The 22,228-nt window shown below is 44.2% G+C and overlaps 1 protein-coding gene across 1 annotated transcript; it reads right to left on the bottom strand.

The window, feature by feature from the left end:
• Window positions 1-1,055: 1,055 nt before the first annotated feature.
• Window positions 1,056-17,660, bottom strand: mn1b (MN1 proto-oncogene, transcriptional regulator b). Its single transcript, XM_086207196.1, has 3 exons — window positions 16,769-17,660; window positions 13,048-16,659; window positions 1,056-2,565 (listed from the first exon to the last, which is right to left on the bottom strand). Exons 2-3 carry the CDS (start codon window positions 16,595-16,597, stop codon window positions 2,354-2,356), a joined length of 3,762 nt encoding a protein of 1,253 aa, XP_086063322.1. The 5' UTR covers window positions 16,598-16,659; window positions 16,769-17,660; the 3' UTR covers window positions 1,056-2,353.
• Window positions 17,661-22,228: the final 4,568 nt, after the last annotated feature.

Genomic DNA, 22,228 nt, shown 5'->3' with positions numbered 1-22,228 from the left:
AGCTTAAGGTATCTCAATGGAAAAAATGAAAAAGTCTCTTAAGTAAACTGGTGTGTTTGTGCACGCGCGCTTGCGTGCCATATATAGCCCCAATCAGGCCATCAACCATCTCCATCCATCCATCCATCCATCATCTTTTCTCCATCCGCTGGTGCAAGTCTGCAAGCTAAAACCATCTCTGTGTAATTATTGTCTGTCTATTAACGTTCTTTTGGTCTGCTGGTGAATGGACGTTCTATCGTATTTTTATAACTAAAACCAACTGCTTTAGATGCAAATTAAGAACGTAATGTATGTTCTCATTATTAATTGACAAGCCTCATTTAAAAGTTGATACCGCATTTAATCAGATTGTTTCATTGCAACCTCGGAGAACATTTACACAAAACCATGTCTGACACGTTGTTGTTTAATATAATTCAGCTCAATGTTTCAATTCATTGTTCAATGTATGAGCCAACTGGTGCGTGGTTGTCTTTATTTTCATGTACTGTCGCTACATGGGTAGGAGGGGATAAAAAGATGTACAAAACATTAATAGAGATGAAAATGCTGTCTCAGGAAAGCGTTGCCCTTTTTCTAATATTCATTTATTGATAAAGGTTTGCTAGCAAGCCCATGATGTGCATTCTAATGTTGTGATATTAAGTTATTGTATAATTGCTGATTCATTAGAGGTGTTGGGAGTGGAGCAAAGACGTCGGAGTCTGAAATGAGCAGGTGTTCACGGAATTAATCATCTTGGCTTCTTAATCCACCGGGAAGCTATTTTCTAATATTTTTGCTTCTGGTTTTAATATGGCACAGAGCTCCTGCATGCTGTCAGCTCGTGTGCGTCAGTTCACAACTTCCTTGTCATATCTGTCACTTGGAATATAGTGTCTGCGTATTCCATTGACTGATGATCCTCTGGGTGCACACTACACCACTGTATAAAACCTGAGTGTGTGTTACATTTTGTATAGTATATGACACTGCACATATATTTTTGATTGAATGTTTGCTGCTGTGACTAATAACGTCTGAGAGTTCCAAGGAATAATAAACACCAATGCCACCTTTAACATCATATTTATTGTTATTTAGTTACTCAATAAAACATATACAGATATATACAATATGCAGGAAAACAGACGACTGCACTTTACTTATTTTAAAAAAGTAAACAAAAAAACAAAAATCAGTTCATTGCCGTCACAGTCCTCCATCTATTGTTTCAGAAATTCAAATTCAACAGAAGCTTTATTTAAAGATTACAAGATTGCCTAACACACAGCAATTTTTCTCTTATTATACATGTGCAATAGTCGTTTGTTTTTTTTGTTTGTTTTTTCAATTCCCTTATTAAACAATCCTCCCTTTCAGTTCCCATTGGCTGAATTGTACGCAAGCGGTTGAGCTTGTGCAGCTGATGAAGAAGACAAGAGCAAGAAGACAAGAGACGGGTGAGAAAAGAGCAAGAGAAGAGAGGAGAGGAGCGAGAGAAGAGAATGATATGGTTTTAACAGCAGCAAATGAAGTCAATGACAAAAAGGCAAACAATTATGTTCATATTAAAAAAACAAAACAAAACAGAGTTACATTCATGCTTATTCACCCTCTGTGTCTGTAATCAGGTCACTTCTATCGAACCGGCAGGCCCCATTTGAGTGTGGAAGGATAAAAAATAATACAACTTAGCTCAAATTTAGAGCAACAAACAGTAAAGCTGCTTTAACTGGAAGGATAATATCGATATTAGAGCGCTAAGTGAGAGCAGACGGGCCGTAACAAGCAACAAGGATCATAAGACTGTCACACATCAGATGCGTCACAAGTCTCAACTCTTGATACACAATCACAGCCAGTGGCAACTGAATATCTCGGTTTCTTCTGCTTTTTCCATCTCATCCTTTGACATTTCTTTATTTTTCTTCAAAAAAGAAAAAGAAAATAAAGGAAAAAAATATATATATAGATTTGAGGTTTTCCAGATGTGGGCATGGTTGAGAGGAGCCCGCGCTGTATTGTCCAGCAGTATGTGAGAGAGAGTCCTCAAGTGTGACTGCATGTGTCAGAAAAAACATGGTGTGTGTATGTGTATGCATGTGTGTCTGTGTGTGCCTGCGTGTGTGTGTGTGTGTGTGTGTTTATGTGTGTGCAAGTGTGGACGTGCGTGTGTGTACATTTGCATTTAAGAGTATAAATGTCTTTCTCTCCCTGAACAGGCAAGAGGTGCTTGCAGTTGCTCACCGACACCTTATCATCATCGTCGTCGTCATCATCATCATCTTCATCATCAATCTTTATCATCATTATTTGTCTATGGAGCGTTCCTTCTAAATTACGTCTTCCTGCAGGGCCAGCGTTGCATTCAAGTCAGTGCCGCCACAAATGTCCCGAATCGGTTGGAAATATCAGAGTGGAGAGAGCGCCATGAGGAGACGGGCCCCCCTCGACCCTTACTGTCCCCCAGCTCATCTGTGCAGTGAACGGACAGGCACTGCAGGTGGTTCCCTCCACTGTTCCCACCTCCTCCAGCCCCAGAGGCCCCGGCTACAGCCTTGTTCTGGGACAGATCGGATTCTGCAGAAAAGCACAGAGAGGAAAAGGTTAATTGAGACTGGACGCACACACACGCACAAAAAAAAAAGAAAAGAAAAAAACAAACTGAAAAGTAACATTCAGCAACTGGCAGATTTGAAACACCCACTTTTAATTCAATCAGTGTTATTGTCACATCCCACTCTAAATCTGCACTGTGAAATGAATTCAACACCCTCCAACCTCCCCGTTAAAATGACCTCCTCTCCTCGCACTCCTCCTCAGACCTGATAGCCAAACATGAAAACACAACTGTACACATTCATTTTCCCTCAGGCAGGCGTACAAATGTGCAAGGCTCCTGTGTGACCCCCGATCAGAAGGGTCAAAGTGCAGTGACAAAACTGGCCTTTAACCCTTCTTGACCCAATTTACTGCTATAATGACCGTGCCACGGTATCGACCCCGTGTCACCGAGACGTGTCGTCTCATATTAAATGGTTGCATCAAGCTCCTAGAAAGCCATTATACAGGTTGATTGTACATGATTAAAAAAAACTCTGTTGCTGACGCCTGCGATGCATGCCTCACATATGGAGAAAAATCACTTTGTGTCATGTCATGAAAAACTAAGTTGAGGGGAAGACTGACGAGGAAAAGAAGTGCTTGCTAAACTATACATAAGAGCATGGCGTCACACCTCATCTGCCAGTATAGTGCAGACTGCAGCATGGAGGAGCAGAGATGAGAAAAAGTTAGGAAGAATACAACAGGAGGGAGAGCTACATAGCAGCTAGCAAAGCAGTAACGTACGGGCTATGTGTTGTGACACCAGTGTTGCATGGTGTGCTTTGGGTTTTGCCTCCAAGCGAGCCCAGAGGATGTGTGTGTGAAGGTATTAGGGATCCTTTACTAACATCAGTCCGATTATTCTCCCATCTCCTTTTCACAGGAAACATAGCTCTGCCTTGCTCCGAGTGGATGCTTGGAACAGATCAGTGCTCTGTGAAAGCTTTAAGGTGCAGGGACAACGTGGTGTAGAGACAGGCAGAAAACAGCTCTGACAAGCTGAGTTACATGTGTCAGAGAGGGGAGAAGCTGTGATAGACGACAGTCTGGGCACACATACAATACTGCAGTGAGTCGGCTGCTCACTTGAGAGGAACCCTCGTATCCTCCACAACCCTATTCTCACTTTATAGCTCATATTTCTCTGCTACTTAAACATTTCTTTGTTTCCTGTTTTCATCTCCCCCTCGCTTCTCACACAAACCTCAGGGCAGCAGTGACACGGTGTTAGAAAAAAACACAGGAATGGAGGAGAAGGCCAAGGCAGACCAGGCCAGGCAGCTAGGACAACCAAGAGAGGCAGGCAGACATGCAGGCAGTGAGGCAGGCTGCCCCCCAGCCTGTCTGGACTGCGACCACTGGAATGGAAAAGTGGGGGATTTGGTAAAAGGTCAGACAGCCAAGCCTCCTGTTGTTTCTTTTTTCGTTTGTCTCTCTGACTGCCAGCTTCTGTAAATTTCTCTCTCTCCCTCTCTCTCAAGGACAAGAGGGGGCTGAGGGTGCAGGGGGTGATGGAGAAATGAGGATTTAGAGCAGTGTTGGTGGTGGCAGTGACAAGATCTAACATTTGCCAGAGGGTCCAGTTATACACCTCAGCATGGCGGCTCCCAGCCCCCTGCCAGTATCATCTCCCTCAGCCCACTCACACTCCCTCACCCCGGCGCTGTGCCCTCCAGCACCCGCCAGCAGCTCATGCTAGCTGGGCACAGCAGGGTCCACGGCGGCCTGAATAGGCAGCCAAGCGTTCCCCTGGCTCACTGCTGACACACAGCAAACTGACAACATGTGCAGCCAAAAACACACAACACGCCAGCTACTGCCGCTGCCATATCCACACCAACCCCTCAGCTGCTGCACACACACACTCACGCCTGCATACATATAGATGTGCATACACACTCATACGATCACAGTGAGGCACATCACGAGGCTGCACAGCAAGAATGGAGACAAAAAAATACACAGAAGTCTGATTACAGTCCTGATAACTCTCTCTTCTTCCTCAAAAATATCAAATGTTATATTTCCAGGTTATGACAGGTTTTCTTTTTCTTTTCTTTAAACTAAAAAGATTATTTTGCCATGAAAGCGAACACTTTTTTGTCCTACTCGATTGCTACTTGTTTCAATGCACTTTTCAATTAACAGCACATTGAAAAGCTACCAAAGCAAGCCAAACACTTGACCTCTACGGGATTAAAATATAATACCCAGTATTATAAATTAGCTGAAGGGGATTCAACGCATGTGATTTTTATGGAAAAATCAAGACACTGCACTTAAATTGAAAGCATTATCCATGGCAGCGTGTTCGTTCAAAAGTGGAAACGACAGTGTGAAATTCTACATCACACAAGTCTAAATCCCAAATCACCGTGACATTTTACAAGCAGGGAAATATCTTCTTCTTTTTTTTTTCAATATGATCTATCTTGTTATGGCTTTTCACTGACTAACACAGGATTCATATCCATGGTAATATCTCAATAATAGCCTATTCATCTGAGGGGAACAAGCGCTTAGCATCAACAAGAGAGGGGGAAAATACCTAATAAAAAGAGAAGAGCAACAGCAGCTGCGCCGAGCCACCAACACCTAAATATCCTTAACCACATTACAGACAGAGGAGATTACCACAGTGATGTGTTACGTAAATACACAATTTAATGTGATGCACTTATATCGTTATATCTTTCACCCTCCTCCGCCCCCAGTGTGGCATTTGTAATAGTGATGATGATACCCCCACACACATACACAAACGGTAGAGGCATCTACACACACACACTTACACACACACACACACACACACACACACAGCCAGAGACGATTTACAAAGATGAGCAGAGCTTCGGATGCCATGACGGCACAGCTCTGGTTGTCTGGATGACACCAATGTGTCTGGGAGCTGACGGCCTGACACGAGTTTACATGTCACACCACACACACTCGACACACTCGAAGCAGTGCGAGGTGGTAAACAACGGCTGCTCGGAGACTCTATTTTCTAGCAATTTAATAATGTGTTTTACAGTATTTTTTCAATTAATACTAAAAGCTAGAACCTTTGAAGTTGACATGTGTATTTTGACTATCTGCAAAAAAAAAGAAAAGTAACACAAGAAATCTATTTTTTAATGACAAAAGAAAAAGTGTGTTTGAGAGGGTTTAAAATTTCTTTTTTTCTTTCTTTTTTTTTTTTTTTTTTTTTTGCTGCCAGTTCCTCAAAGCTGTCACATTGATTTCCCAGGCTCCAGAACCTCATGTGGCAAGCTTCTGCCCTATCTATCCCAAGCTCTACTTCCATGACGACACTTCACCTTTGACCTTATGCTCCCGGGGCCGTGACCCTATCCTCTCTGAACACCAAGCAGCCCAATCAGAAGGCTCCGCTCACTGACAAAAACACCCAAAGGTCTCAGCTCCTATGACAGTGCGTGACATCAGGTCAGATTCCTTTAGCATAACAACTAGCACTCCGGCCTTGTGTGAGGAGTCCGTCTTTGTCAGCACAAAACGTCCGTCACTATCCGCAAGAAAAGTCTCATTTCAAGTGATAAAATAAAACTCCACAGGAGGAGAACTGGAGAAAAAATCACAGCAGTCATAGAAATGTCAGGTTATCCAAGTGGAAATATAACCAGCAGTAATTAATAGGAAATCAAATCATATCCTGAAGCCCAGGTACTGTATATTCAAGCAAGTCTTAATGACGCCTCCCGTGCACTCGGGTTAGAAGGAGGTTCCCTTCAACTCCCCCCACAAACTCCCAAACTGTGACCTTTCCCTCAGAGCAGGGAGGATATCTGCAGGGACCAGGGGGGCACATTTCTCAGGCCAGGGCACAGGGGTTATTTTGGTTTGAATTTCCTCTCTGTTCTCTGGCCTGCAACATAAAGGAAGAAAAGAAAAGAGGAAAAAAAAAAAAACTTGCCCAGGCAGGCTTTGCCCTCAGCATTTGTTACCTTCCCTCTCCAACAACACACCCTTTCCCATCCCCTCAAAACGCACTCACACACACACACACACACACATACACACACACCCCTCGGGCCACAAGAAGTGCTCAGGAAACCAGACACAAATCAGGACATAGGAAGTGATTTAGTGCCTCCTTCATAACTCACAGCCATGTCTCGGACCTGTCCAGTATGTCATCCAAGTCACTGACGTATTGATCTACTTCACTGTCTCTATTTTGTTTCAGCACACTGCAGCAAACATCTACACTGTCACCTTCCTGGAGAAGGTCAACCACAAACAAAAACACCAAAAAACTTCAAGTTTATTTGAATTGGATTTTAAAAAAAACAAAAAAAAACAATAGTGTGCATATTTAGAAATTTAGGTTCCAGGTACTCATCAAAAGTTTGGCTATCTAACTTTAATCACAATCATTTAATATGTTTAATTCTAAAAGCGACATTGAGAAATGTTTCTTTTTCTGCTGTATAATAATCGAGGGGGGGCATACTTATAATATTAATGTTAACTAATTTAAAAAATGAACTTGTGGTGAGTGTAGCAGATTTATTCTTTAATCAGGTAAACATTCATTTTTTAAAATATTTTTATAAATGCAAAAAAAAAAAAAAAAATCAGATAGCCACTTAACAACTTTCTCTATCTGTCCTCTCTCACTTTATGAGTCGACTAGTGAAACAGCTCCAGTGTCATAACTCATTTGTCAGTTCCTCAAACAAATTAAAGGCACCTGACAACTACCTGCATAACGAATAACATGACCGCTACTGGCAAAGTGACAACAGCTACACCTCCGGAAAGCTGAAACACACCTTTTAAAAGGTGCAACACAAAAAGCCAAGACACCTTTCCAGGAGCTTTGAACCAAACTAGTGTATTTGTACCAGTATTCAGAAGCACATGACACACACACACACACACACACACACACACACACACACACACACACACACACACACACACACACACACACACACACTCATCCACTATCAGAGATTTGGAGCTACTCATTCTTCTAGATAAATTCACCATCCCATTCCCGGCTCCATCCAGGGAGAATATTTACCACATGCTGAGGCAAGTTTTATTTTATTCTCACACCCATCTCCCACGGGAAAACAAAATGCTGGATGAGCTGCAAACCCCCCCCATAAAAATAAAAAATCCAACAACCAAAAGGCCTGACACCTTTATTCCTCTCTTTGTCCCTTCATCAGTCACAAGCAAGCTCCTTTAAGAAGCTTCCTTCTACTGTCACTGTAGCTCACCGTCTCTCACACACACACACACACACACACTCACACACACGCAGTTTTAAATTCTCAACACTTTACACACAGGGAAGGTGTTTTCAGTCCAACAGTATTTACAGGTCAAGTAAATACTCTTAAATATTTTCAGCACATTAGATTTAAGTGAGTGTGTTGCAGTGAGCAAGACACCTGAGATCGGGGGGTGAAGCTGGGAGTCTGACACCGAGTCGAAATAAATCAAACTTTATGTCTACAGCTGACAAATCCACACTATCAAGTTACAGTGTCTACAAACCTGCCCTTCATCCTAAACTCACATGCACGGCAGTGTGCGCATGCACGTACACACTCACACACTCACACACACAGACGCACAAATACATAGACTCGGAAACAGCAGGAAACAAAAAGGAACTCGAAGTAGAGCGCACAGCTCCGCCAAGGCGAATGTAAAAACATGCTGTTTTTCGCCAAGTTAATTGGATCTGCCCCAATATTTAATGGGTTCCTCCTTAGCCAATTTTACACACCTACACCAAGTTTCATTAAAATTTGCCTGGTTAGTTTCTGTGTAATCCTGCTGACAGACAGACAGACAAACAGCAGGAGGGAAAAAAGTTTAAATATGTTTTTATTTTTTCCCCGGCCGAAACAGAGAACATTTACTCAAAAGAAGAACACACTTGTCTATCACAAAGCATTTATGGCGCTAAAACCATTTCCACGTAGACGTTCACTAGCTGTCTTTTTAGCCCTGATGGACCTGTCAATAACTAAGTCAACTTACCTGAGGAGGAATTATGAGTTTTGGAAGCAATATAACCAAGACTAATTGCGATTATTATCATAATGATTATCATTAGCCTCCTGCAGTACAGAGGTGTGCGTGTGTGTGTGTGTGTGTGTGTGTGTGTGTGTGTGTGTGTGTGTGTGTGTGTGTGTGTGTGTGAGTGTGTGTGAGAGAGAGACAAGCTTTATGGATGTGTGTTGTCGAAAAAGTCAATATGAAACACCTTGTAATGACAGGTAAAGAACATGGACTGCCCCGAGCTGTTTTTTTCCACATGCAAGCATGTGCCAATCACTTTCTTCTTTTTTTAGAAAAAGGAAATAGAAATTACCGGTGTGATTTGTGGGGTTGTTATCGCACTGAAATGTCAAAGGCAGGTAGTCTCACAGGATTGTTCTCTATGGTGGAATATCAATACGGTTCTTTCTGTGGATTAAAGTGCTTTCTAGCAGCTATTGTAAGATGCAAGTTCCCTCTTTTCAAACCTGTCAAAGTCAGACCGACAGAGATTTGATCATTATCAGAGCTGTTTAAGGACTTATTACTCAGAGTGAAGAGTGAAACTATTCCATAAGGTCAACTGTGAAGTATTTTAACTGCGCTAAAGAAGAAGAAAAGAGAGTGTGTGGCAAAAAAACAGTGAACATAAAAATAACTGAATCACTTCCTACGCCTGCTGCTTGCCTGTTATCACGACTTTGCACGAGTTCCCAAATGAACGGTCAGAAGAGACGAGAAGGGAAGAGGAAGAGCGTAGGAGACGTTTTTTTTGTGAAAAGGGGGGGAAATAATATTAACTGACACTGTAGAGGGGAGAGTTACTTATGAACACCTCAACTCCTTCCATCCTCGGGAGCATGAGATGCTGTACTACAGCACACCATCATTTCCAGTGGCAAGTACAACTGCGCTTCTGTAAAAAACTTGCTGTCACAGGAAAAAGGGGGCCAAATATGGGTTCCAAAATGGGGGCCAATCCTGCAGCGCACAACCGTCTCCTCACAGCTCCTCTGCAAATAGACACATTTGAGTTTGTTTTCTGCATATGTAAAAACTCAGAAGTTAACTAGAGAGCGTTGGTGAATTTCTACACTTCAAATCAGATGAGTTGCTGCAGCTCTGACACAAACACACCTGGCAACCAAATTAGCAGGAGTGGGCTTCAAACATCAAACTGAGCAGTTTCAGGGAAGCTGCACTCAAAAAAGAGAAAATTCATGATACACAACCTGACTGACCCTTGCCCCCCCCCCCCCCCGCTGCTATCAGCTGAGGGAAACTCCTCTGCAATAACAGTATTGCCTCATGTTAACATCCTGAAAGTCCATGAAAGAGCGAGAACACACAATCACAAAAACATTCATTTGTTATCTGACGACAGACCTTCCACCCAAAAGAAACACTAAAACTAAGTTTCAAAATCATCTAAAACAGACGTAGATAAAAAAAAATTAAATCAGAAAACATTAGATCTCTTACATTTCAATTTTATAACAACTTCTACATTTTCATATTTATTAATGAGGTTTAAAAATATCAGTGTTTAACGAATGTATTGATCATTGATTATTGCCGAACTGTATGTCAATAATATTTTTAAAAAATACTAACATAAAAAAATAGACCTGAAGCTGTCAACTAAACACTGACGACAAACAGCTCTATTTCATCTTGGAGGGGGGGGGCGACACTGTACATAAAAATGAATTTCATGTACCAATGCAGAAAACTATTTTCTCAACTGACATATTTGATTCATACATTTCACAACAGTTGGACTGCAAAAAAAAATGTTACGTCATCTGATACTTTTTTGTTAAATGTAATCTACTGTTCTAAATGGAAATAAGTCAGCCGCTGTAAATAGATGGATCAATTAAATCCTTCTAAAATTGATTTTATACATACATATACATATATATATATATATATATATATATATATATATATATATATACACACACACACATATATAATATATGTATATATATATATACACATATATATAATATATGTATATATACATATATGTTTGCAGATTTATCGTCAGAGGTAATGAGCTAAACAAGTGGTCTGTTTTTAAGTAACAAAACTACCAAGTGACTTTTTTCTCTTTCTTTCTTTCACAGGAATGACGACTTCAAACTGGACTGACTGGTTGAGGTGGATATTTTTGCAGTAAAAAGCCTGTGGGATGTTGCCTCCTATGGAACTACACTGTGGGCTATGACTTATCTTAAATTATTATGTTATTTCGCTCCCCTCTGTGTAGCCCCAGCATCAGATTCAATCTCAAACCCCCCCCCCCAACCCCTCCCAAATACACCTCCACCATTTTTTCATCTTTGCTGTCTGAAGCACTCAAATGAAAAACTGTCAGGAGCCGTGATTTGTGCTAACTAGCTATCGATCGCTCCAGAGCTGCATGCCTCATGCCCATGCAGGGAGGGCTGTGAGAAAAGAGAGGAGAGGAGAGGAGAGGAGAGGAGAGGAGAGGAGAGGAGAGGAGAGTAAGGAGAGGAGAGATTGTGTGCATGCAACAGGGCGAGAGTGTCTGACTCTCTGACAGTTTCGGGTTTTGCTACCCCTCCTATCACAGAAGAATATCACTCCCTATAGCATCAGAAGTAGGTTGACACCCCTGTGGCACTGATGTATCATATATCAGCAGAAAGGTGAATGACCATTGGAATAAATCAGTGGATTACAAAAGTCACAATGTCCGGGGATCTTGTGATTTCTCCAGGAGAAAGCTGAGGTGCTGAGACCAGTCGCTGGAACGCGGAGGTCAATGCAACAAGGATAATGGCAGTGCTCTGTTCATCTAAATGTGGCGTGACCGGTGATATTAGCCACGTGATAAGTTACAGAGCTGGACGGAAGTAAGAGCATCAGCGTTACTACCCGCCACCCTGAGCTGCCTCTCATATAAACAATGCGCACTGAGACCAGACTGCGCCGCGCGCCCGCGCCCCCGCCCCTCTCTGCCCGCGCTGATCAGAACAAAGAGGCGCTGGAGACGCTCTAGATCGCCCTTCCACACGCACTCGCACGCGCGCGCACACACACGCGGGCGCGCGCGCGCACACACACACACACACACACACACACACACACACACACACACACACTATCATATATCTATGCGTCCTCAGGCCATCGGTCCTTCGCCGTGATAAAGTCCCGCTCGGACTTTTTCACAGAGCAGCGACGACATCCTGCCTCACATTCGCTTCTTCTAACAACCACAACTTCTAATTCTCATGAGAAGAAAATATAATGAAAGTGCACGAATACCAGTTTTTGAAAAGCAACTCAAATTAATAACTAAAATATTTTAATTAAGAAATTAATATCGTTTTATTATTGTTATGATTATCATTATTATTATCATTCTGTTTTAATTATTTACCAATATTATGTAATTTTATGTCTCTGCAGCAGAACGGAAAATATTTAGATAAAACATTAGTAAAAATGTCCAAATGTCTGCAGTCTCAATAAAAATTATATTTTGTGTACGTGTTTTTAAATCACCGCCAAATACTGCGTCTGATCCATGAGGTTATTTTCTACTTTTCTAGAAAAACTTTGATGATGTGTTTGGAACTACGGATTGATTTCAAATAATTTAATTGTTTACAGTAATTTAATAAGTGACAGAATATCACTGAACAACAAAACAATAATTCGCATCATATTTAAATGTTATTAACAGTCTAATAAAAATACTACTTTAATAGGATTTCAGAATTATTTTTATTTGTAACTATTTAAAAAAAAAAAAAAAACCTAATAGTTTCAGCCTAACGTGGGATGCTGTAGGTTTTCAGCAGCTCTGCATTCTTCCATGGTAATAACAAAAACAAATACGTAACAAGGCGAGGGAAACCCCGCTGCGTAAACGCACATCCTCAAAACGCTATTAATCTTCTCAATGTAGTTGTTCACCCTGAAAACCGAGATAAAGAACCGCAGGAAATGTTTACTTTTCTCGAGGTGTTCTTTTGAAATGCATCCACAATGGAGGAACCTACAAAAACACACTGTGGAAAACGTTAAAGAAGTCAGGTGGGTTTAAAAACGCTCAATTCCGATCATATATATTTATATATTTTTTCCAATATTATTTAACATTTATTTGAAAAGAAAAAAAAAAAGCCCAGGTCTTTTCAACCTTGAATGCCTGAAACGTCTCTCTGAGATATAACACAGAAAGCTGCCTTCTGCCCGCAATAAATGTACAAAAGGCCGTCGTTACCAGAATATTTCACCATTTTACACTGCATTTAATGTCAAATAAAAAATCATTTGAAGAGAGAAAATATAATCGGACAATAAGCAAACTCTTCACTTACTTCTATGTTGCGTGTGACAGAGAGAGACAGACAGGGGGGAGAGAAAGTACATTAAAGGAGTTTCATTTACCTTCTTTACTGTTGTTTTGGCTCTTGTTTTTTTCCCAGGGTCCCATGGCCTTGTCATCCTCTGACCCATCCATCATGGCCTTGTCACTGGGCACGTACCAGGTGGCGTGCTGCTCTGCCATGAGGGTGTCAAGGTCAATAGTGCCCATTGAGCCCTTCCCAGCATCAGGGCTGCAGCTCGCCAGCTCATTGTCTCCGTTCTGAGAGGGACAGTCGCCATTCTTCTTGCCATTCTTCATGGCCAGCGGCTGGTCCTCAGAGATGCTGAACTGCTGCCGCTGTAGCTGTATCTGGGCCTGCAGGATCTCCAGAGGATGGATTTCTTCCTGACCAGAGGTGCTGGATGGGGTGCGTACCTGCTCCACCCCAGGTGTCCCCGGGTGGCTCACCCCACTGGCCCCTGTTCCCCCACCAGCACCAAGTCCATAGCTGTCTGGTGTTGAGGTAGTATGATTATTAATGCCCATGCTGAGGGGCTTCTGTCCATTTATCAACCCATGATCACTTCTTTGCATTTTGGGTGAGCCGGTGATCATAGGGCTGCGGTTAGACTTGGTGGCTGAAGACCCTCCTGCGTCTGAGCTGGAGGACACCTCGTCTTCGTTGCCATAGTGGATACTGACATCGTCAGGAAAGTCCACCCGTGGTGAGCTACTGTCAGACTTGGCAACACTTTGAATGCCACTGTCCAGGGATGACATCAGGTCAGCCTGGTCCCCCAACATTAGGTCACCTCCTTTTCCCCATGAGGGTGATTGGAGGTGTTTCTCATGGGGCGTGCCCCCACCCCTCTCCCCAACGCCAGCTGAGGGGGTTTGCTGGCCTGGACTTACAACAGGGTTACCATTGTCAGAGGAAAAAAAAATTCCAGGGCTCACATGTCCACTGTCTCTTTTTCTCCTCCCTCTCCCTCTCCCACTCCCTGTTGTTGCCTTCCCCTCACTGCACGGGGTAGCGTCCATGTTGTAATTTGGGGAGAGGGCACTGGCTTCCCCCTGCACCGTCTGACTTTGACTTGCAGGCTTAGAGTTGCTATTCCCAGTGCCAGGCATCTGGCTGTTCTGGGAAGTGCTGCTCTGAAAATATTCAGGACCAGCACTGCCAGTCCCATTAGATGTGCTGCTATTAATGTCCTGCTCGGTCTGACTCAGTTTTCGCTTGCCCTCATTTTGGTTCTTCTTGTTGAATGTTACATTGAGATTGGGAGCCCCAAGGCTAGCGATCATGTTTTGGCAGGCCGTGGAAAGGGCCGCTAGGCAGCTCTGGCCAAAAACACTGTCTTTAGCACTGGTTTTGCTGAAATTCCCAAGAGACAGAGCTCCCAGCTTGCTAACAGATGACCGCTGGCCTGAGGGAAACTCAGACTGGGTAGGGTAGCTCCCCGGTGAGGTGCTCACCCCCTGGGGAACACTGTGGGCTGGCCCCTGACGGTTAGCCCCTCCATAGGGAAAAGTTGGCTGTGCTCCCATTGGAGGTGCAGGGAAGTCAGCTGGCCGCCTCTCTGCTGGTGCATTCGGGTGCCCCGTTCCTCCTCCTGCTCCTGGAGACTGCATTTGTGACAGGTTGCCCATGTTGCCACTGAACTGCGAGTGCATGCCTGGGGAATGGAGAGCCTGCACATGCCCATCTCCTGGTATTCTCATAGGCTCCTGCATGCCCATGCCCGGTCTAAACATCATCCCAGCCCCATTCTGCTGTAGCCCCATGTCATGGGGCCCTGATTCATTACCCGCTCCACCCATACGTCGTGACATCATCTCCCCTGGAGGGTGGGACCCTTGGAACCAGGAGTTCTCCTGAGTTACATGAGGATTTTGACCATCAATGTTAGACATCCTGCCACCATTCTCCCTTTCAAAGCTGGGCTGAGGCATGCTCCCAACTGGGCCGCCATGACCCATTGGGCCAGGGGGGACATCACCGTGGTGACCCAGCTGCTGCAGACTGGGCTGCCTCATCCTCTGCTGCTGGTTGCGAGAAGCCATCTGTTTTATCATCATGGCTGCATTCTGGCGCTGCTGCAGAGACTGCTGCTCGGGCCCTGTATGTTGCAGGGGGCCTGGTGGGAAACCTTCACTCACAGGAGGGGTGAACTCTCCAGGCAGGCCGGGGTAGGCAGAGGGAGAGAGGTGGTTTTCCATGCCACCACACCAGCCTTCACCGCCATGCGCATTAGGAAAGTCAAATCTGGGCCTTTTTGCCATGTTCATATATGGAGAGTCAAAGTGTTGCAGCCTCTGATTTGGGGGCTGCTGGGAGGGGAGAGGAGCTGGCTGTTGCATATTAAACATGGGGTCCCCATAGGGGTGCAGACCCCTATTTTCCAGTCTGTGAATGGGATATTCAAACTGGTTGTGTTGGCCAGGCATCATGACCCCTCCGTCCAGAATGTTAGGGTTAGTGGAGCCAGGCTCAGTCTGAGGGGGTCGGGGGAGGCCAGGGGGGCATGAGTTCTGTCTGGCTATCAAACCAGCCTGTTGTTGCTGCTGCATGAGAGGATGTCTCGCATTGACCCCCGGGTCCATTCCCACGGGCACCTTCCGGCCATTCCCAAAACGTTCAAAAAACACTCCGTGTTGAGGCTGCTGGGGCTGTGGTGGTGGCTGGTGTCCCTTAGAGATGCCCTGCATACCCGGTGTCCGTGGCATACCAGGGTTCCCTGGGAAATTCCCACTAGGGACTGGCCTTCCTGGGCCAAAATGGGGTAATTGAGAGTCTGAATCTGAAGGGGAAAATACAGGTACATCAAAATGTCCAGATGGAGGATCACTGGGGAAGTTATATTCTAATCCCTCCACAGCTCCCTGATTGGGCATCCGCCTGGGCTCCAGGCCATGTGAATCAGAGGAGGATGAAGAGGAGGAAGGGAGGCCGTGGAAGGATGCTGCCCTGTTAGGCGACTGGTCCAGGGGGAGACAAGGTGCAGGGACAGCATGGCTGCCGCTGGGAGGCCCGTGATGTTGAAAGTCAGGCATATTACCAGGCCGTTGTTGTTGCTGCTGCTGCTGCTGCTGGGGGAAGCCATCCCCCGCCTGTCCCTCAGCAAGAGGATCAAATCCCTCCCCAAAGCCCTGCTGTGGTCCCATGGCATTGTTGTTGTAGCCCATTAGCCTGGCACCATGCAGGCATGACGACCCTGTCTCTGGGCCTCCAAAATTCCCACCGAAGTGAGGGTGATGTTGGTGGGGATGAGGTTGATGGCCGTGAGGATGTCCTTGATGAGGTTGCTGGTTGTTAAAAAATCCATGCATGGGTCCTTGCTGCTGCTGCTGCTGCTGCTGCTGAAGTCCTCCGCCTGCATGCATGTCCGAGTGGCCCCGCGTGTGAAAACCCCCGTACTGCTCTCCGTTCATGTTCATATTGAGCCCAAGCATTTGCGTGTCACTCAGAGGGCCCATGCCGGGCTCCACGGTTCCCGGCGGGCCTCCAGCGTGAAAACCGGGACTTTTATAATGGGAGCCCATGTTCAGTCTCGGTTGGTTTATGTTTCTCTCTGACTGGCCAGGGTTTCTGCTATTAATCTGAGAACCAAACTTCTCCAGCCCAAACATACTCCCCTGCAATTAATCCCACATGACGGCAAGTTTGCCAGACATCGACACTGTTTTTCAGTCTGCCCCCGAAAAACAACAACAAAAAAAAGAAAAAAATCAAACAATCAAAAGGTGTGTATACCACACTCCTGATTAAATGTTCTATTAACGTTAAATGTTAACACTCACCGGGAAAGTTCTCATTGGGGTGTGTGAATTGTTTTGTTTTTCAACTTCTTCAAGGACGCGGAGGAAAGAGGGGGCAGGCTGAGTCCAAACGTAAACTCTGTCCCGTATTTATGCGAGGACTTGGCTGATCTTTTTCTTTCAAATTGTCAACACTGTTATTTCACTTGATGCACGAGAGGACTATAATATTCCAAAGTTGTGCGCGCGTTTCCTCTGAGCAAACATGGCACAAAAACATCCGAGACGCGACCACATAGAAGATATTTCAGTCATATCAGTTAATATTCCAGCCCACCGTCAAATGCTCCACGGCGACTTTTCATAGAAGGTCCCATGCTGGAGAGAAGTCCAACTGGTGCCGTGTGGTCAGAACGACCTCAACGAAAATCAAATCTCTCTTCAGATAAAAATGTCCACTAATGTCCTTTAAACTCTCGATGATTGCGGAGAAAGCGTAAAGCAGGGTCCAGCGTAAAGTCCACGATCGGTGCTCTCCAAGCGCAGCACCGGAGAACCGGAGCGTCTGCTGATCCCGGAGCTGTGCGGCGTGCACTACCCGCACTCCACAACCACGGAGCGGCGTGACAGCATCCTCCCCTCCGCTGCCTGCCGGTAACGCGCCGTGCAGTCAAGCTTGGCACCGTAGATCCCTTCTTTACGCTTCACTCCTGATGTGTGAGTCCCTCTAGTCTTGTCTGGTTATGTGTGTATGTGTGTGTGTGTGTGTGTGTGTGTGTGTGTGTGTGTGCGCGAAAGAGAGGGAGAGACAGAGAGAGAGAGAGAGAGAGAGAGAGAGAGACAGAGACAGAGAGAGAAAGACAGAGAGAGAACGCGCGCACTTGGAAGAGATTCACAGACACACTCACACTCCTCTCGATCTGCCGCTTGGCGCTGTGTGAGACCAACGAGTCCGGAGGAGCCAGCAACAAGTTTTGCATTTCTGCAGCCACTTCCATCCGCGAGGATTCAACCAATCGGAGAGACAATAGACGACTTGAAGGGCGGGACAAACGTTTTTAAGGTGGTCCGCGGAGTCAATGAGCTCGTGAACCCCTCTGTGTAAATCAGGCTTTCACATCTCGAACCACATCTGATCACCAGAGTTTTCACATTCATTCCCATCAGATAATTTGAACTGGATGCAGCCAAAGTATTTTTCCAATATGAAGTTTGGTTTTGAATGTGGAAAGTAAGAACAGATAATAATGCACAGGAATGGTTGTGAAATAAGCAAGAATTTAGAGTGTGACACTCATGAATAAACCTGTTTTGCACTCCTGTATTGATCCGTGCTCTGGTGTGTTTTCATGTCTACCAGATGTGGATGAGCAGACACACCTGAAAGCTTCAGTCCTAAATCAGCTTGAATAATAGAACCCTCCAAAGTTGCCTCGGTATATTGATTTGTGAAGCTGACTGATCAGAACATAGTTTGTAATCTGAACTCATTAGCTAATCATCAGATGAACGTATACCTTTGACTTTATTACTGTGCGTCTTTTGGGACGAATCAAAATCCCACCTGTCTGGTGGGTGTTTCTGTCCCAGCTGTGAAATTCCTCCTTAAAACCCAATCAGAACTAAATCATGTGGATGATGTGGTGTCTCTGGACCAATAATCAATGGAATTTATTTAAAGTTGGCATTATAGATTCTTTTCTGCAACATTAATTGATAAGTCATTTATTCCACGGTCTTAAAAAAAATACCTGTGGTGCTAAAACTGAGATATAGATAAGTTAGTTATATATAAATATAAATAGATGGTATCCTGGTGATCGTGTGATTTTAAGGACAAACGCAGGTCCATCAACACAAGGGATCTGAAAAACTGATGTAAAATTGTTATAATTATTATGATAATTATTATTATTATTATTATTACCACCAATAAATGCTACTGCTACGAATAGTAATAATAATTATCATAAATTATTTCCTTTGTAAAGTTTTAATCCAGATTATGTCCTAATCAAGCTCCCTGGTACACGTCTGTTTGTTGTTGTTGTTGTTTTTTTACACATCATGACCTTATGTCTCCTCCATTGTTACCTGACATTATTATTTATTGTGTGTGAGCAGAATTTTCTGATCTGCTGGTTGATATATTAATGAAAAATACAATCCTGCTTCAGTGTAAAATAAATCATATTCAGAGTATCTAAGATGAACTTTATTTCAAATAAAGCCCCGAGTTGCTGTTGGCTGTGAACCAGGTGGAGCTGCGGAACAAAATGTGCTTTCATTCACCGTGGATATTTTCTTTGGTGAAAGGAGAACACCATATTAGGTTATTCCTTTCCGACATTGTGTACCGTGGGCTTTAAGCGAGAATTTGGTGTCAGACAGCTTGAGGGGGGGAAACCAAGAGGACTTTTACCAAACAGACACAGTGCCACCTAGTGGCTGGTGTCAGAGAGAGGACTGATGGCATCAAGCCTGGAAGTCTGTACTGGCAAAACATACAAGGGAAGTACTTTGATTTTAATCAGTAAAATTAGGCTGATGGTTACCCTCTTTTGTAAAAATCCAAAGGGAAGATGAAAGAAAAGAAAAATCTGAGGCAAGCCATTACATTCATAGTGTGTGTTGGTTTCAATACAATAAAGACCTCAAGGAAAGCAGATGTTCTCTTCTGTGTTGCCTGACTTCTCCATACATGCTGCTCAAAATTGTTTCTGATGGAACTGATAAGAAGAAAACACGCTAAAAATAGGAGGCAAACTCCTGTTTTCAGAAGCCGCTACAGGCTCAACCTGCACCTGGAGGACCGCGTCAAGGCTGAGGCCATCCACGGCTCAGGGTGCAGGGAGAGACGGGGCCTATGCAAGTGTGAGTTATTTAGCTTGATTGGAAGTAAGTGTAAGTGTAAGTGTGTGTGTGTGTGTGTGTGTGTGTGTGTGTGTGTGTGTGTGTGTGTTTCCTGGCCACTGGAGAACTGCCTCCATATCTGTGCTGGAACTGGATGTAGCATCATTACTTTACCCAGACAGTGTTTGCATATCAAACCTGGTTTAGTCACAGCTGCTGTCACTGCTCTGTAAAACACGAGGATTCATCTTGCAACTGGTGTGTAACAAACCTATTAACAACACAAGAAACAGGAGAGTATCTGTGGAAAAAGTCAGGAGAGAGTATTGCATTGTTCTCACTGTAATACCCTTGTGATTAATTTCCTGCGAGCCGTCTACGGGCTTCTCAAACGGAGACAGACAAGTTAAGTATGACAAACTGATGGCATGGTCCCTCTCCCCCTGAGTTCTCAGTGATGATAAATGCAGCTCAGAGCTGCTGCCGAGGCGACGTCATGACAATGGACAGTCTACAGGCTTTCAAGCACTGTCACAATACCACTCGGCTTTGCAGTGATTTAGCACTCAATTTGTCTCAATATTTTACTCAACAGGACAAGATAGCAGAAGTGGGTGTCCTTCTCTACTCTTAAGTCTTCTCTTCAGAAAGACATATATTACGCCAGGGGGTTGCCCAAAGAGACAGTTCCTTCCCTTGTTGGTGGACAGCGTCCTGTGCAGTTTAGGCAGAGCGGGGCCTCTGTGGGCCTGTCACTCAGCTGAACCGTCCCGGCTCTCTGGGTCAGAGCGGGTTAAGCAGCATCTGTCATCCAGAGAAGCCCTATTGTATTAAGAGGAGGGATGCAACAGAGAAGCCCCCCACCACCCTCCTCCTCCTCCTCCTCTTCCTCATCTGCTGGCTCCAAACCTCTTCCACCTCTCGCAGAACAACAGGAAGGACTCAGGAGAATCTCTCAGGCTAAACTTGACCCGTGCCGAGAGGATGAGGAAGTACTTCTGACATCACAGCCAATTCGTGTAAACCAAAAATAAGCAACGCTGAGCAAATCTCGCCCCAGGGGACGATCACGAGCACAAACACGGTGCAGGTGGACCAAACTTTGAATTGAGTCTTCAGAGTACCACTTCCTCCGAAAACAGAAGCTTGCACCCCAGCGTGTCAGCTTGTGGCAGGATATGCAACCATGTGGTGCAACAAACATGTTGTTTTTTTTCTCCCTCGATGCAGTTTGGCACACTTAAGAACATTTTAACTTATGCTTGTGTGTTAAAGCTTTACAGCTGGTACCAGAATGTGTTTTTAACACTGAACATTGCGTCTCTCTTCAGCCACATGCCTCGGTGTCCTGCTGTGTCATGTCTGGAGCTTCTTCAAGATTCTCTTCATCCGTCTATTTCAACCACAAAGGCTAACTCCTGACATGTCCCTTCATCTTCTCTGCGAGGATGGCTACATGCCTACTGTAGAATACTGCGAGCTGCCACTTAACAGGTGGTGTGTGGGCGAGTCTGCCCATCTCCCCTTTTAGAAACAGTGTTATTTGCTTGTTCTAAGGAACATATAACTGCTTTCCTTTCAGCCGAAACACGTGACTGTCCCTACACAAACAATAAGAGAAAATGCGAGTATCTCTGCCAGCAGACAGGCAGCTCTTCCTGATCTTTAGCACCAATTCCGCTGTTATTGTGTGACTCTTGTGAGCTGCAGGTCCTTTTAGCGTACAGACGATCAGTCAGTCATGCGAGGCACCGACTACATACGTATCTGAATGTTGCAGAACATTCAGAAGGTCTCATACTGAACCCTGGAACAGATCTAAGATTTATTAATAAGCCAGATACTTCAGGCTGCGTACTGAGGCCCATCAGCTGGGCCTGCTTGATATTACAAGCTGAAACACAGAACCAACTGATTTCTTTGTTGCACAACAACTTTAGTTTATTTACCGAATCCATGCACAGCTTTAGCCTTCGTACCGTGAAGTTGCAGCTTTGATAGGAAGGCTATTCTAGCGCTCTCTATTTTATGCATTTCACTTGAATTTGTGGTCCTATTTTCCATCTTATATGCATTCTAGTTTTGTCTTTTCATTTTCCTCTCAACGTGATTTCACATTTTGTTGAAAAGCACTTTGAGCTAGAATCTTAGCATGAAAGGTGCTATACAAATAAAGTTGATGTTATTTCCTGACTTACAGGTCTGCTAAGTAGATATGGACGAGTTGAGACTGTGGTTCTTCATAAAAGGTCTTGGAGGAGGAGACATGAAGTTTTCAGAGATAAAAACGGAACACATTTGAGCAGTTGAAACGCCAAGCAAATCAGCTCCAACCTCCAAGTGTCACGATCTGACTCCAACATTTTAATAAGCCTAATTTGTTTTTCCTGTAACCAATTTTAAGGAAATGTCAAATTTTGCTAATAAAACTGCAGCAGTTTTATTTCTTTGCGGTTCTGATGAAGTTTTAGGGAAAAAACCCCAGAAAACATAGAGAACATTACTTAAATTCGTAGTACAGCGTCATTAAATATATTATGTGCCAATGATTTTCACTGAATGATGCATGAAAAACAGGTGAAGAGATCTGACTACTCCCCCTTACACAACACCGTCCTTAAACCCAACCAACCGCTTGCAGAAAACACA

The sequence above is a fragment of the Aulostomus chinensis genome, chromosome 6, assembly GCF_037954235.1.
Source record: "Aulostomus chinensis isolate RoL2024-O1b breed Wild chromosome 6, RoL_Achi_v1.0, whole genome shotgun sequence".
Lineage (NCBI taxonomy): Eukaryota > Metazoa > Chordata > Actinopteri > Syngnathiformes > Aulostomidae > Aulostomus > Aulostomus chinensis.
The sequence above is the reverse complement of the archived record's forward strand: the minus strand, read 5'-3'. Positions and strand labels throughout refer to the sequence as shown.

Bases quoted from the DNA above. Each gene is read 5' to 3' on its own strand.
- mn1b (XM_086207196.1), bottom strand. From the start codon at position 16,597: ATGTTTGGGCTGGAGAAGTTTGGTTCTCAGATTAATAGCAGAAACCCT. The intron at 2,566-13,047 runs GTAAATGAAACT...GCTTTTCTGCAG, and splicing joins CCAAAACAACAGTAAAGAAG to AATCCGATCTGTCCCAGAAC.